Source organism: Geotrypetes seraphini, chromosome 15 (genome assembly GCF_902459505.1).
Source record: "Geotrypetes seraphini chromosome 15, aGeoSer1.1, whole genome shotgun sequence".
Lineage (NCBI taxonomy): Eukaryota > Metazoa > Chordata > Amphibia > Gymnophiona > Dermophiidae > Geotrypetes > Geotrypetes seraphini.
In genome coordinates, this window is record NC_047098.1 from 6,496,910 (window position 1) to 6,513,563 (window position 16,654).

General features: G+C 43.0%; 1 protein-coding gene across 14 annotated transcripts in view; it reads left to right on the forward strand.

Annotated features, from left to right (window-relative positions):
* The window catches only part of HSPG2 (heparan sulfate proteoglycan 2), a 332,003-nt gene that overhangs the window by 106,993 nt on the left and 208,356 nt on the right, over positions 1-16,654 (forward strand). For 11 of the 14 annotated variants that reach the window (XM_033922874.1, XM_033922879.1, XM_033922877.1 and 8 more), the window contains 4 exons: positions 6,823-6,932; positions 9,061-9,119; positions 11,388-11,548; positions 14,820-14,858. In XM_033922874.1, coding sequence (XP_033778765.1) covers positions 6,823-6,932; positions 9,061-9,119; positions 11,388-11,548; positions 14,820-14,858 — 369 coding nt within the window. The remainder of the gene's footprint in view (positions 1-6,822; positions 6,933-9,060; positions 9,120-11,387; positions 11,549-14,819; positions 14,859-16,654) is intronic. The other 3 variants (XM_033922878.1, XM_033922888.1, XM_033922887.1) reach the window with 1 other exon arrangement.

Below are 16,654 nucleotides of genomic sequence, written 5' to 3' on the forward strand. Positions count from 1 at the left end.
TATATCTGGGGTTTTCTGGAGCTTTGCCGCACAATCGGATACAAGGTGCTTTAATGCTGGGAATGGCCCCCGCTAACAGAGAGGTGAAATGTGATATACAGTAGCCAGTGCCACCGAAACAGGAAGACCGGCTGTCACCTCCCAAGGAATTAATGGGCATCTGATTCCGAAAAGTCAAGGCAGATAGGTCGAGTCGGGTAAAAATATCCACTGGAATGACTGTTTCTGTCTTCTTGGCATGGGGGAGGACTGTTTTAGGCTGCTGCAGTCAAACAGTGAGGCCCTCACATCCTGCCCCACTGTGGGCAGTAGGGGATGTGCTGCTATCACTGTTTGCTCTCTTGTTCTAGCTGCAGGGCGCCCTCTTTAGGCGAAGCTTTGTCACTACCTGCTCAGGTCTAGAACTCACTGAATTTCTGTCCTGGCAGGTGAGGTGGGGGGGGGACTCTATAATTCTACAGGTATGGATTTTCTTCAGATCTTTTAGTGGCCCATAAGCAGGGGGGCTGCATGTGTTGTGGATCATAAAGCGAACCAATTGGAAGTCCCCTTCATCCATGGTCAGATCTGTCAGTGCTGGCACAGCAAAGGGACTCTGGGAGAGACTCGTAGGTATGTAGCAAATGAAGCAGCAACCCTGAATAGCAGTCCCCATGTTTCAGCAGAAACAGCTGTGAGGCAAAGGTTCTGCCTCCCCCAGGGAAGCCAGGAATGAGATTTGGCTGGAGAGGACAATTTCTTTCTCCACCTTTTTAGTCTAGTGCTGGGATATGTTTTGTTTAATGAGCAGCTGCTCCTCGCCGGCTTGCTCTCTCTCTCTCTCCTTCTCCCTCTCTCTCCTTCTCTCTCTTTCTCCTTCTGTCTATTTCTCCTTCTTTCTCTCTCTTTCTTTCTCTCTCTCTCCTTCTTTCTCTCTCTCTCTCTCTCTCTGTCTCTCTCCTTCTCTCTCTCTCTTTCTCTCTCTCCTTCTCTCTCTCTATCTCCTTCTCTCTCTGTCTCTCTATCTCTCTGTCTCTCTCCTTCTCTCTCTCTCTTTCTCTCTCTCCTTCTCTCTCTCTATCTCCTTCTCTCTCTGTCTCTCTATCTCTCTGTCTCTCTCCTTCTCTCTCTCTCTGTCTCCTGCCCCGAAAGCCCGCTAGACCACCAGGTAAGGCTGGGATGCCGAGGGGGAAGGCAAAAATATGGGGGAGTTTCCCCTTCCCCCCCAAAAAAAAATTGCGATTATGTGAGATTGCGAATGCGGAAACCAGGGAGGGGGGAAGTGGACATGTGCTCAAAAGCGTTTTTTTGTCTCCAACCCCCACAAAAAAGCCTGCTATAATTTATGTGAAGCTTGTCATTTTTTCCCCCCATGAGCCACAGTCAAAACGCGCGCCAGAGATGCGCTTTTCACAGTGCCAGTACCCCCAGACCAGTCGCTGATTTTTTTGGGTCGCCAAAAGCCTGTGCCGTGCTTGGAGAATCACTCGGCGGTAATGAAGAATCGCCTGTAGTGCTTGTTTAAATATTGATGAGCCCATTTGCACGGCAGAATCCACCACTGAAATACATGCACGCTAAACTGGCTGGAGCAGGCTTAGCGACTGCGTTAAAAGCAAAGTTAAGTTTTGAGAATCTAGACCAAAGATGATAAAATAGTCCAATTGTACTGATGTAAAAGTAGATTACAGAGCCACAGATAATACTAAGAGGAACAAGAGGATAGAAATCATTAGATGACACAGTCTTAACCTTTTCCTATCGTATGTCCAAAAATGTCATTGCCATCGTATGCCCCATACTAATAAAGAGCCAGGAACACAAAATATTTGAATTTACAGACTTATGACTTATTTACATTATGTTTACAATAGCCGTAAATGATAACGGTGAATAATACAAAACTTTGCTAAAATAATTATGATTGGAACCAGCGTAACGTAAAATTTATTACGATAGGAAAAGGTTAAAGAAAACGGGCCGTTATCTCTGAGAGACAGAAAACCAGAAAGAAGGGACGTGCAAAATGAAACCACCAAGATGTTAGAAACATGATGGCAGATAAAAGCCAAATGGCCCATCCGCACCATCCACTGTCTCCTCCTCTCCCTATTGGCCGAGGTTCTTAACTTTTGCATCGCCTCTTCCTATAGGTTAAGGCTCTTTACACCTGCATTGTGAGGTCATAGAGCTTTATGGTTATAGAAACATGATGGCAGATAAAGGCCAAATGGCCCATCCAGTCTGCCCATCTGTAGCATCAACTAACTCCTCTCCCTATTGGCTGAGGTTCTTAACATTTGCATCTCCTCTTCCTATAGGCTAAGGCTCTGTATATCTGCATTGTGAGGTCATAGAGCTTTATGGTTATAGAAACATGATGGCAGATAAAGGCCAAATGGCCCATCTGCAGCATTCACTATCTCCTCTCCCTATTGGCTAAGGCTCTTAACATTTGCATCTCCTCTTCCTATAGGCTAAGGCTCTTTACACCTGCATTGTGAGGTCATAGAGCTTTATGGTTATAGAAACATGATGGCAGATAAAGGCCAAATGGCCCATCCAGTCTGCCCATCTGTAGCATCAACTAACTCCTCTCCCTATTGGCTGAGGTTCTTAACATTTGCATCTCCTCTTCCTATAGGCTAAGGCTCTGTATATCTGCATTGTGAGGTCATAGAGCTTTATGGTTATAGAAACATGATGGCAGATAAAGGCCAAATGGCCCATCTGCAGCATCCACTATCTCCTCTCCCTATTGGCTAAGGCTCTTAACATTTGCATCTCCTCTTCCTATAGGCTAAGGCTCTTTACACCTGCATTGTGAGGTCATAGAGCTTTATGGTTATAGAAACAGAGAAACCTGATGGAAATTAAAGGCCAAATGGCCCATCCAGTCTGCCCATCTGTAGCATCAACTAACTCCTCTCCCTATTGGCTAAGGCTCTTAACATTTGCATCTCCTGTTCCTATAGGCTAAGGCTCTTTACACCTGCATTGTGAGGTCATAGAGCTTTATGGTTATAGAAACAGAGAAACCTGATGGAAATTAAAGGCCAAGTGGCCCATCCAGTCTGCCCATCCGCAGCATCCACTGTCTCCTCCTCTCCCTATTGGCTGAGGTTCTTAACATTTGCATCTCCTCTTCCTATAGGCTAAGGCTCTGTATATCTGCATTGTGAGGTCATAGAGCTTTATGGTTATAGAAACATGATGGCAGATAAAGGCCAAATGGCCCATCTGCAGCATCCACTATCTCCTCTCCCTATTGGCTAAGGCTCTTAACATTTGCATCTCCTCTTCCTGTAGGCTAAGGCTCTTTACACCTGCATTGTGAGGTCATAGAGCTTTATGGTTATAGAAACAGAGAAACCTGATGGAAATTAAAGGCCAAATGGCCCATCCAGTCTGCCCATCCGCAGTAACCATTATCTCTTCCTCTCTCTGAGATCTCACGTGCTTATCCCAGGCTTTCTTGAATTCACAGTCTCTGTCTCCACCACGTCTTCCAGTATATCAAATGTGAAATAAACCTGTAAATTCACGAAACGACAGGAACTAGAGCCAGCTGATGTTAATGGTTATGAACTGCTTTCACGTGACTTGTACTGCTTCTCTCTGGCCATCTCTGAGGAAATCTTAAATGAGCCAGGAACATGATTTACAACTCTCTGCTCTGCAGGCAGCCTTTGATGATTGGCCAGAAGGAGGAGAGCAGGATCTGGCCAAGCTGTAGGAGTCCAGGGTCTCTCCCTTATCCTTCGCTAAGAGGGGCTTTATGATCACTCCCCCTCTCCCATTTGTGAATTGCTAAACCCGAAATAGGGAGACTTGAGCTGTCTGTACTAAAGTAATATAGTGCCCCTTAGTGCTGAGGGTCTGTATTTTATTTTCTGCATGAATCTTAAAATTACCTTGATCGGAACTTTTTAAAATGGTACTAGGATGACACTGTATGCTGGCCATTGTCTTCACAGGGACTGGGTTAGATTTGGAGGGTAGGTTAGCACGCAGGATGCTGATAAATCTACAAATAATAATGTTGAAAATATATATTGGTACAGAAATATGGGATCCTTGAGAATACTTACGGATATGCAAAAATTTAAGAAGACACTTAAAACAACTTTATTTATGGAAGCATTCACTAACTGAATTATTATGCTGTAAGAGAACCTTAGTAATGTACTGTCTGATTATGTATTTGTCATGTCATATTTATGATTGCATTTTGTAGAGAATGATACGGGGACAAATTTTTCCCCGTCTCTGCGGGAACTCATTTTCCCATCCTGTCCCCACGAATTCTTTTCCTGTCTCTGCCCCATCCCTGCAAGCTCCATCCTCATCTGCACAAGCCTCAAATATTTTCAAATTATAAGTGTTCGAGGGTTGTGCAGTTAGGCAGAGCTTACGGGAATGGAGCAGGAATAGGGACAGCAGCAAAACTGGCAGGGATGGGACGGGCAAATGGAGTTCCTGCGGGGACGGGAACAAATTTGTCCCCGTGTCATTCTCTACACTGCACCCCTCTAGAAATCAAAATGTAGTAAAATTGAGCCAAAAAAAGGACAATCAAGCCATTGTGACATCACCGAGGAGGTTAGTTCGTATTGGTGGAATGAGGCATTATGATGTCACAATACCAGTTTCAAGTTTCAAGTTTCAAGTTTTTTATTTATTCTTGATTAATCGCTTTCTCTAATTCAAAGCGATGTACAATTCCAAATTTAGTTAAAAGAGAGCAAACAAACAGACAAACCAAACATTGGGATTTACAATGCTTACAAAGGTTAAAACTTATTAAACTACATTGGGTAAAAATAGGGTAATGAAATACAATCGTTATATAAAAGATTAAACATAGGAAAACACATTAGGAAAAATAATAAATAAAAAATCAGGAATTAAAAGCATCATTAAAAAGAAATGTTTTTAATAGTGATTTAAATTTTACCAAATCTTGATCGTTCCGAATAAAAATTGGAAGAGCATTCCAGGTTTGAGGGGCTGTTACGGAAAATATAAATTGTCGTCTTGTATTAATCAATTTCAATGAAGGTATTGTTAATAGATTTTGATCAGTAGATCTTAATGTTCTTGTAGGATGGTAAGGTATTAAAAGTTTATAAATAAAAGCAGGAGTCTTATATAATAGTGTTTTAAATGTAAGTAAACAGATTTTATAAGTTATTCTATGGATGACAGGTAGCCAATGTGCCTTTTCAAGTAGGGGAGAAACATGATCAAATTTTTTAGATTTTGTAATAAGTTTTATAGAGACATTCTGTATAATTTGTAAACGTTTGATTTCATTTAATGCAATACCTCTAAAAAGAGAATTACAATAATCTATTTTTGATATGACTAATGAGTGGATAAGAATGTTTAAAGATTGTGCATTCAGAAATTTTGAGATGGATCTAATTTGTCGTAATCTGTAGAATGAGGTTTTAACAATATAACTTATATGGTCATGAAAGTTTAATTTGGAATCCACAATTACTCCTAATATTTTCGTTTTATTGACTATCTGTAAAGGGATATTTCTTATAGTAATTGGGGTGACAAGTGTGGGATTTTCCTTCCAAGGAAAAATCATCAAATTCGTTTTTTTTATATTAAGGGCCAGTTTATTAGTATTTAGCCAATCTTGAACTTGATCGAGTTTCTTACTAATCTCATGTATTTCTGAAATATTATCCGTATCTACAGGGTGTAACAGCTGAATATCGTCAGCGTATCCGAAAACTTGAAAACCTATAGATTGGCACAATGTAAGGAGTGGTGCTAGAAAGATATTAAATAGTAGAGGAGAAAGAATAGACCCTTGAGGAACACCGAAAGTGGATGAGATAGGATTAGATATGGATTCTTTAAAGAGAACAGAAGAAGAGCGATCTGTAAAATAAGAATTAAACCAAGAAAGAATTTGATCCGTGATCCCAATAGATTGAAGTCGATTTATGAGAAGTTTATGATCAATTGTATCAAATGCTGCGGAAAGATCTAGTGAAATTAATAAAGTAGTTTTGTGATGGTCAAGAAAATAATGAATGGATGTAGTTAAACCAACTAGTGATAATTCTGTGCTGTGATGTTCTCTAAAACCTGTTTGATTAGGCTGAAACTCTTCACACTACTTATTTATTGAATTTTCCATTCTGTTCCCCCAAGTAGAGAATGACACGGGGATAAATTTTTCCCCATCCCCGCAGGAACTCATTTTCCTGTCCCGGCGAGTTCTTTTCCTGTCCCTGCCCCATTCCTGCAAGGTCCGTCCTTTATCTGCTGCCGAACCGTTGTAGTTTTGTATCTGACAGAAGCTGTTTTGGTAGCAGTGTGGTAGAATGCTTCTACAATAAAACCTTGGATTGCAGGTAACTTGGTTTGCAAGTGTTTTGCAAGACAAGCAAAACATTTTATTAAATTTTAACTTGATATACAAGCGAGATCTTGCAATAAAAATACATACAGTACACCCGCATCACAACTGAGCCGATGGCTCTTCTCTCTCTGACTCTGCGGGAGTGCAGTGACTGTCCTAAACGAGCGAGGTCTTGCAATACGAGTGCATACAGTATTTTGTATTAAAGTTTTGGGGTTGTGGAGTTTCCATTATTTCTTTGATAGACGAGTGTTTTGGATTGCTCGCAAATCAAGGTTTCACTGTATTTTTTTCAGCCTGGTTGGTTTTGGTAAAAAGTGACTGTAATTCACAATTGGCGGTATGTACATGTGGAGAGGACCGCCACCAGCCTTTTCTCTAACTTCCGTTAGCATGTCCTGCCCAGTCAGTGTGTGGCGCTGGTTCCCATCGCTTTTTTTCTTTTTCTTTGACAGTTTACTACCGAGCCCTGGTGAACTTCACCCACACCATCGACTTCAGTCCAGCGCTGGATGACGTGTCTTCTGAAGAGTTCCGGGATGTATCGGAGGCAGTGGTGGACACGGTGAGATAGAATGGTTTCACGCTTCCTGTACTGTTGTCTTGAACTGGGAAAGATGGAAGGACAGAAGTGAAGAGAAATGGTCTCAGATTGTAACGTAAATTAATTATCACTCTTTTAGGCATTATCTCCGTAACTCTATAACTTCAGCACCATATGCATGCTAAGAAGATAGAATTCTAGCACTTATGCATGTGTAAGTACTAGCTTAACAGGGTTTAAAAAAGGTTTGAATAATTTCCTGAAACAAAAGTCCATATGCCATTATTAAGATGAGCTTGGGGAAATCCACTTCTTATTCCTTGGATAAGCAGCATAAAATTTGTTTTTCTCCTTGAGATCTTGCCAGGTACTTGTGACTGTTGGAGACGGGATTCTGGGCTTGATGGACCTTTAGTCTGTCCCAGTCTGGCAACTCTTCTGTTCTTCTGTGAGCCAAGTATAGAACAATCAAGCCATTGTGACATCACTGCCGAAGTTGGCTCTTAGGCATTGGTGGAATGAGGCATTATGACGTCACAATCTCAGCTCTGGAATGTTGCTACTCTTTGGGTTTCTGCCAGGTACTTTGGACCTGGGTTGGCCACTGTGGAAACAGGATTCTGGGCTTGATGGACCTTCGGTCTGTTCCAGTATGGCAGCTCTCATGCATTTATGCTTGCTATTGACATGGGGGGTAAGTGGATGCGTCTAAATATTGGCACGGAAATGGCGGCTTATGTTTTTATTCTGTACTGGAACGTGGCCTTTCGGATGCTTATAAAGTGTGTCCTTAGTGTGCTGTAGACTTTATAGAATTGTCCTCTCTGGGAGGAACTCTAGAAGGAACCGCTTGGTCATAAACAGTAGGAAGGTGTAAAGGGTGGCATTCTAATCATTTCGGTGCAGAGGTGGCTTCTTATAGAATAGTGCACGCCCCTGGATCGGTAACATGGCCGCTGTTGGAAGTAGGACCATTGGTTTGATCACCTTTCTGGTGAATGTTTGCATGGCAGAGTGCCTATGTATTGCTTGCAAATTACAAAACCCTAAAATCTGCATGAAGGAAGGAGTGGCCTAGTGGTTAATGCTACAGCCTCGGCACCCTGAGGTTGTGGGTTCATATCCCACGCTGCTCCTTGTGACCCTGGGCAAGTCACTTAATCCTCCGTTGTGAGTCCACCGGGACAGATGGGGAAAATGTTTGAAGTACCTGTGTATAAACTGCTTTGAGTGTGGTTGTAAAACTGCAAAAAGTTGGTATCCAAGTTCCAATCCCTCTCTGTGATGTCATAATGCCTCATTCCACCAATAAGGGCCAGCCTCATTAGTGATGTCACAATGACTTCATTGTTCTATACTTGGCTCACTTCTGATATTGTATTGGAGGAGAGTGTGGTGCAGTGGTTAGAGCTGCACCCTGAGGTTGTGGGTTCAAACCCTGTACTGCTCCCTGTGACCCTGGGCAAGTCACTTAATCCTCCACTGCCCCAGGTACATTAGATAGATTGTGAGCCCGCCAGGACAGATAGAGAAAATGCTTGAGTACCTGATTGTGAACTGCTTAGATAGGCGGTATAAAAATACCTAAATAAATAAAATTCTTGTGTGTTTAATGTACAGCGTTGTATGCATCTGGTACTGCTCTAGAAATAATAAATAGTAGTAGCATCCCAGGGGCGTATTGGACCGGAGTTCAAGTTGGACGGGGACCCAGTTTTTCCCACGTCTCCCGACTCAGTAAATACTTGAGCTAGTGGGGAACCTTAAACCCCACCAGCTGAAGAGGGGCCTCTTTCAACAGCTGGAACAATCCTGTGCTCCGGAACATTCCCCACCCTACTCTCTGTGTTGCTGCCATCACCAGACTTCCCCAATGAATATGCATTGAAAGCAGTGCAGGCACATAGACCTCATGCATATTCATTGAGGAAATCCTAAAAACCCGACTGGATTGCGGCCCTCGAGGAGGGACTTTGAGACCCCTGGTTTATTGGGACGTGATAGTGTCTTTAATTAACATCAAACTTTATTACTCAAGATCTGAATGAGACATGCTTTGTAGCACATACACTGAGTGGAGTGTGTGATATATTTTTTTCCTTCTCTTCTGGGTTTAGAATAACATTTGTCTTGTCTTGTCTTCCCCCAGCTGGAATCTGAATATTACAAGATCCCTGGAGAACAGATTGTGAGCGTCGTCTTTGTCAAGTGAGTGTATCTGCGTTTTGAGAACTCAGCGTTATTAAAAACCGATGCTAATCCCAGTAAAATGGCCTTTTGCTGTGCGGGGGGTCAAATTGTGGAACTCAGTTGTCGGTCAGTTCCGAAAATGTCACGACAAGGGTCATTTCGGAAAACTATTAAAAACGCAGTTATTTGTTAATGCACTTTTCTAGGAACTGGTCCTGGCGGTTGTTCTTTTGATGGGCTCTTCACGTGATTTTCCGATGATTATATGTTAAATGTTTGTTTGATTTTATTTGTTTTATTGAATTACGTATGTAACGATATGTAAACCGTTTAGGTTGAAACGGTATATAAATTTTTTAAATGAATAAAATAAGCGGCCTGGCAATGGTCAGTGTGCCATCCTTCCTGTTTCAATATTCTGTCCTCTCTCTTTCTTTGCCTAATCTGAAGTCCCTTCACTTTAATTGAGGGGGAAAAAAAGAGACAACAAATAAGAGAGACCTTGATTTTTTTGCATTAACTTTAATATATTTTGCAGGCACAAATCTATTAAGTTAGACCCGTAAAAAAAAGTCTCACCTGCAGCTCTGTGCCCCTTTCTCGCCCTATTCACTGCCCCTCCCCCCACCTCCACCTGCTCCTTCTCCCGTACCTCTGTAATGTTCATGGCACGAACAGCAACCCCCCAAGCGGCTGTCGCGTCGGCGTGGGCTCTTCCTCTTGACATCACTTTTTAGGCACGGGTGGAGGAAGTGACGTCGGAGGAAGAGCCTACGCTGGTGCGACAGCCGCTTGGGGGTTGCTGCTCGCGCCACGAACGTTACAGCGGTACGGGGAAGGGAAGCGCATGTGAGGCAGTGGGGGGGGGTGTGAAAGGGTGGGCAGAGAGGACGGGTGCCCAGGGCGGACTGCCCCGCCCCTTATTATGCCACTTTACATACCTCTCCCAGACCAAGAGGTCACAATATAAAGCGCCAAAGCGAAGTGGGGGAAAAGACTCTGGAGTAATATCAGAATGCCTGGGTGTAAGAGAGCGAGGAAAATCCAGAGATCCACCGGGGTCTACGCAGCCAGGAATGACCCTGGGCAGACGAGTGGAGCCTTAGGTGCCCCTTACCTGACTAAGAGATCAGCTACACGGTTTCTTTGGTTAACTTCATAGATAACAGATGACAGTGTTGGTGCGATTGGTGGATTGACTTACCTTCTTATTTTCTGGGTGTTTTCATTCCAAAAAGCGTGACACTTCCATAACTTTGGATGGTGGAAGTACCCAGGCTCTGTGTTGGCCATCCTTTCTGTCAAGCCATTGGGCTAGTCTATACCATCCACTTTTAAAATTGTCTGAGGGGGAAGAGTGAGGGGAGGGAGAAGAATGCGAAACAAAAGTTTGGGTAGATTAGTATTTATGAGAGAGCTACATCCTCGGCACCCTGAGGTTGTGGGTTCAAACCCACGCTGCTCCTTATGACCCTGGGCAAGTCCATTAATCCCCCCATTGCCCTAGGTACATTAGATAGATTGTGAGCAACCAAGGACAGACGGAAAAATTAAATTTATATAAACTGTTCTGAGCTCCCCTGGGGGAACAGAAGAGTGAATAAATAAATAATGTGAGAAGTTTCAGCCTCTGATAACCAGAGCTGGTATTGTGACATCATAATGCCTCATTCCACCAATGCCCGAGAGCCAACCTCAGCAGTGATGTCACAATGGCTTGGTTGTCTTAAACCTGGCTCATTTTGACTACAGTGTGATTTCTAGAGTGGTGCAGTGGTTAAAGCTACGGCCTCGGCACCCTGAGGTTGTGGGTTTAAACCCACATTGCTCCTTGTGACCCTGGGCAAGTCACTTAATCCCCCCCATTGCTCCAGGTTCATTAGATAGAGCTTCCCTGGGAGAATGGTATAGAAAATTGAATAAATAATTACTCAGGCTTTAATGTTTACTGGAAACTAAAGTTGTAGTTTGTAAGCATAATAGAGTGGTTCCAAAATGTCCTAGGGGTCCCCCCCAGCTAGTCTGGATTGGGGGGATAGCCACAATGAATGTTAATGAGAGAAATTAGCATGCGGTGGAGGCAGCGCATGCAAATATCTCTTGTTGGTATCCTGAAATCCTGATTAGCTGGGGGGGTTCCCTAGGACATTTGGGAACCCCCGCATTATTGTATTAAGGTCCTGGAATTGAAACTAGGATTGAAATTGGTGCATTCTGAGCAAAGAATGACTTTGAATCTCAGGTCAGTGGTGTTGTGCATATTGAATCCCTTTGTCTGCGTTTTAGGGAGATTGACGGGAACGTCTTTGTGGAGCTGGATGTCGGTTCCGAAGGAAACTCAAATGATGGCCAGATTCGTGAGGTGTTGTATTCGGTGGTGGAAAGCGGCTCCATTGCGTCATATGTCACCTCTACTGAAGGCTTCCAGTTCCGTCGCCTTGGTTCTGGTAAGAGTCTATTCTCGTTGGACTGTGGAGTAGAGAGTTGCACGGGGACAGAAAATCCCACCCATCCCCGCCAGGATCCTCTCCATCCCCACCCGTCCCCGTCAGGATCCTCTCCGTCCCCACCCATCCCCGCAAGGAATTACCTCCATCCCCGCCCATCCCCATAAAAAGCAGCAATTGCTTCTGACAGGTTCATCAATTCCACAGTTTCTTTTGTGTTTGCGCTGCTGTTTTCCTTGTGGAATCTCTTTGGTGGAACCCTTTTTTTGGTTTCTGTTCAGGTAATTAACTTATAAACCCCCTCTTTTACTAAGGCTGACGTGTCCATTATATTATATGGACGAACCCTGTTTCCAAAGCCTTCCTTCCCCGTAGGAGTCCCGTTGGCTAGAGGGGGGTCCCCGTGGGAGTCCCGTGGGCCAGATGGGGGTCCCCGTGGGAGTCCCGTGAATTAGGGTGGGATTCCCGCGATCCCCGTTCCCGTGCAGACCTCTACTGGGGAGATGGGAACTCTGAGTGGCACAGGCATGAAACAGAACAGAGGCGAATGAAAGCCTTTGTGATGCTTCAAATTGGCAATGAATTCTTCTCTAGAGTAAGGTGATTCATGAACATAAGTATATATTGCAGATGAAATGTTTGACTTTGAACACAACTGAATGTTTCCGTTCGATAATTCCCCCCTACCTAATATAAGGAGAAGATTCTTGAACAGTTGCCCTCTTTATATGGGTAAAATAGTTGATGCCGGGGGGAAGTAGGGTTAGAGCGGGTCTACATGTTTCCTACGTGCTCTTTACCTTGTAACATTGACTTACCGCAAAATTTTGAAAGGCAAGCTCTGTAGGATGTTTTCAATCTTTCAAGCATCCCGAAGGATTCCAAACTTGCCCTGAATATTTAGACTATATTAGCTATTATTTAAGTTCATGGTTTTCAGACTGAAGCCTTAGGCCTGCCTGGCCATTGTGGTCTTCAGGCTTTGCAAAATTATCACCATTATAGTCGGTTTCCAATTTATTATCATAGCTATTTTACTGACTAGTGTTCATATACAAGTCCCTGTATTTGCCCTTTGCAAAATTAAAGGAATAAGTTGCAGTTGCATAATTGGGCGATCCATTGTATGCAGCTGCATCATGCATAATCATTGTAGATAGGCAGAAAACCAGAATTTCTGGGGTGGAAACCAAACTGAGTACTCATGGTCCAGACTGGCCACTGTTTGTTGTGGTCTATAAAGAGCATATCCCTGTTTAACCATTGACTAGTTGGCAAAGTCTTTACCCCTAAGTCAGTCTTTAGGAAGAAGGCTGAAAGTACCTTTCATCACACCCTTCAAACAATTCCGTTTAGAAATTGCCACCATGAGTGGGAAGAAGAAAAGAAGAAATAGTGCGTTTATAACCAAGTTGAACGTTTATCTCCCTGTCCAGAGAGAGAATCAGGCGGAATGATCTGCATTCATTGAATTTTTAGTCCTCTGGATGGATATGATCATTCAGTGGATAATTGATTTTTGTTACTCAACTTTGTATACATCTAGTTGTTGTCTTTCTGTCTTATTCCATTTTGGCAAGAATTTCCATCACAAACAGGGCGTTCAAGCCACAGCCTGAGCTTCTGAGTGAACAATTTTGTGATGGGGATTACTTACTGCCCCTAATATGTCACTGGAACAGATGAATGAGCTAAATAGTACACAAATATGGGTCCCTTAAATCTGATTGTGGGTTTGGCAGATTGCAGGTAATGTGGTTAGGCCTGTGGCCAGCTTTAATAATTATCGACAGGACTGTTCCATCAGTTGTCGAGGTGACCTCAATTCTGAGGAACATTACTGGGGCTAGTCCAAAGATTTGCTTTAAGAGAGAACATGTGTGCACGTTGATGGAAATGTGGACAATTAGCTTGTGTGAAGGAGATCTCGTTTTCAGAGAAAATGCATTGTGGGTTTGTAGGATTAACTACAGTATATCATGTCCGATTGGTTTATGCTCTGTCGAGTCTTTTCGTTATGCTTTATAACATAATTTTGTCATTTACCTAATTGTGTGTGATTGTGGTGTTGAGTATGTAAGATGTACATCCAGGGACTTAACTTTGCTTGCAGGAACATTTGTCTGTAATTGGAAGAAATGATATCAGTTGTTCCTTAGCGATCCGTTCCATTGAGGTTTAATAGGGGGGGATTGTTTGATGAGGTATTTCAGTGAGATTTATTGGGAGGCAGGAGAGGCTGGTTAGGAGTTGGTTGGTGAGCCATTTCAGTGAGGTTTAGGGGGGTGGGGTTGAGTAGCGGATGGTTGGTGATCTATTCCAATTAAATTTAATGGGGGGGGGGTTAGAAAGGGGTTTGGTTGGTGAGAGATTTCAGTGAGGTTTATTGGGGGGCAGGAGAGGTTGGTTGGGAGTTGGTTGGTGAGAGATTTCAGTGAGGTTTATTGGGGGGCAGGAGAGGTTGGTTGGGAGTTGGTTGGTGAGAGATTTCAGTGAGGTTTATTGGGGGGCAGGAGAGGTTGGTTGGGAGTTGGTTGGTGAGAGATTTCAGTGAGGTTTATTGGGGGGCAGGAGAGGTTGGTTGGGAGTTGGTTGGTGAGCCATTTCAGTGAGGTTTAGGGGGGTGGGGTTGAGTAGCGGATGGTTGGTGATCTATTCCAATTAAATTTAATGGGGGGGGGTTAGAAAGGGGGTTGGTTGGTGAGAGATTTCAATGAGGTTTATGGGGGGGGGGGTTGAAATGGAGTTTCTCAATCATGGATCTAGAAAATATAAATTCTCTTACTGAAACCTTTTTCCCTGAGGGAGGGGAGGGGGGGGGCGGGCGGAACAAACTTGACATATTTAAATTGAGGACTTTAACATCCTCTAGCTTGAACTCTGGCACTAATTTTTTTGTGGGTTTTTTTTTTTTTCTTTTATCATTTTTGTGTGGTAGGATTTAGTTGACACGTAAATTGATCAGCTGTTTGAGATTAAGTTGTGTGCATGAGTAATTTGAGGGCCTGGATTAAATGTGAATATTCACAACATTTTTGTTTTGCTCCTTGAGAAAATGTGGAAAGCATGGTGGGGGGGGGGGGATTTCTTTATCGCAGCCTCCACAGTGGCAATAAGATCTGGATTTGTGACATTTTTACCTAAACGTTTGTTCTCTGGGATTGACCTAAGTAATACGTAAACCGAGAAGTAGCTCAGAGTTCAGGCCACAACCTCCATCCCTTCACATTATTTGTAGCTTTTAACAGGGTAAAAATGTTTTCACTTCCAGCGGAAACTTTGCCTCCGTCTGCGAGTATGGAGCCATCAGGTAAGCTTTGTGTGCGCTTTCCGTGGTATCTAGCATGTACGAGATCTATTTACTTTCGTAGCATGTATTTTGCGTGAGTGTTGTATGCCTCTAGCATGTGCTTTGTGTGTACAGTGAGGGCCTGGCAACCTGTTACAGAGTGAAGTAGATTTATGATGACAGCTATTCAAATCAGTAATTAGTTTGAAGACGTAAATCATGTTGCGCTGTGTGCTGCTTCGCGTTCTTCAGCGACGTTTCCAAATGGACGCTGCCTGTTTGTGGTGCTGAGAGAGACGTTCTTGGCATGAGGCCCAGCTGGCGTGGGGTTTAGTTGACCTTGTTTATGGCTTTAATTTTAGTTAATTTACATAACTTCCATAAGCAATAACAGAGCGGTTTATGAAATTATAATTAAAATGGAAAAAAAAAAGGAATTCCATTAAAAAAAAACCAACAAATTAAAAGGACAGCATAGATTGGAAAAAGAGGACACGTAAAATAAAATCGAATAAAACGTTTCTGCTAACTGACTAGAACAAGATTTTTCAAAATGGAGCGTCTTCAGAAGGGTTCTAAATTTCAAATGAGTTGATTCGAGGCGCACTGTCTCCCCCCTCTCTCCCCCTTTACAAAACCGTAGCGTGGTTTTTAGCGCCAGCCGCGGCAGAAACAGCTCCGACGCTCATAGGAATTCTATGAGCGTCAGAGCTGTTTCCGCCGCGGCTGGCGCTAACCGCGCTACAGTTTTGTAAAAAGATGGGGGTTATATTTGGAAGGGTGTTCCAAAGAGATGGTGAAATGCAGAAAAAAAAAAAAGCTCTCGTTCATAATAATAATAATAATAACTTTATTTTTGTATACCGCCATACCCCGAAGAGTTCTAGGCGGTTCACATTAGTTAGACAGAGATTACAAGTGGTTACATATCAAATTGATTATAGAGTTGCGAACAGCAAGGAGAGAAGTAGGGGGGAGAGGAGGGAGACGGGGGAGGGGAGCAGATCAGAAGGGGGGGAAGAGGAGGATTGAAAAGGGGCATTAAGGGTCTTAATGAACTGAAGGAATTTGAAGACGCCGCTTGTTCAAAGAGCGTAGGACTCTTGGTGGACAGTGAGAACGAATAAGACTGCCACAGTGAATCGATTTAAAATGTTAAAATAAGAATTTAAAATTGAATGCTGAAGATATAGAGGAGGGAGATGGTCAAAGCGGGAAGCATTAGAAGGAAGGCGAATGGCTGTATCTGTGTTTGATATAACTAGTAACAACTTGCCACAGCTGGTAATAAACATTGGGAAGTGCATGGCATTTCATATCACAAAGACGGGAAACATAATCTCAAACGAGAACATCTTTTAACTGTTAAGAGTGATGGGAAAAATTAAGTCAAGGGTTGGGTTAAGAGTGGAAGACTAGCCCTGAAGAATCGAGAAACTACAGCAAAAAGGGTGCATTTAGGACACTGCCTGGTACACTTTCATTAAACTTGACACAATGTATTAGGGAAATTGTACTTATACACTGGGATATGAATTCAAAGTATCAACTGAAATCTCAGGGTTCAATTAACAATACTTACAAATTATTCAGTGTGTGAAACATTCAGACCCGCAACCGTGATGGCTATAATGTAAACCAAACCGGTATTGCCATTGGGGCCATCATGATGTTTCACTGTCCCGACCGCCTGTAGTTAAAATCTAGAAATGACCGCCATGCGTACAATGTGACTTTCGAAATCTAATGTAAAATAAACAATAAAGCTTATTACATTACATTACATTAGTGATTTCTATTCTGCTGTTACCTTGTGG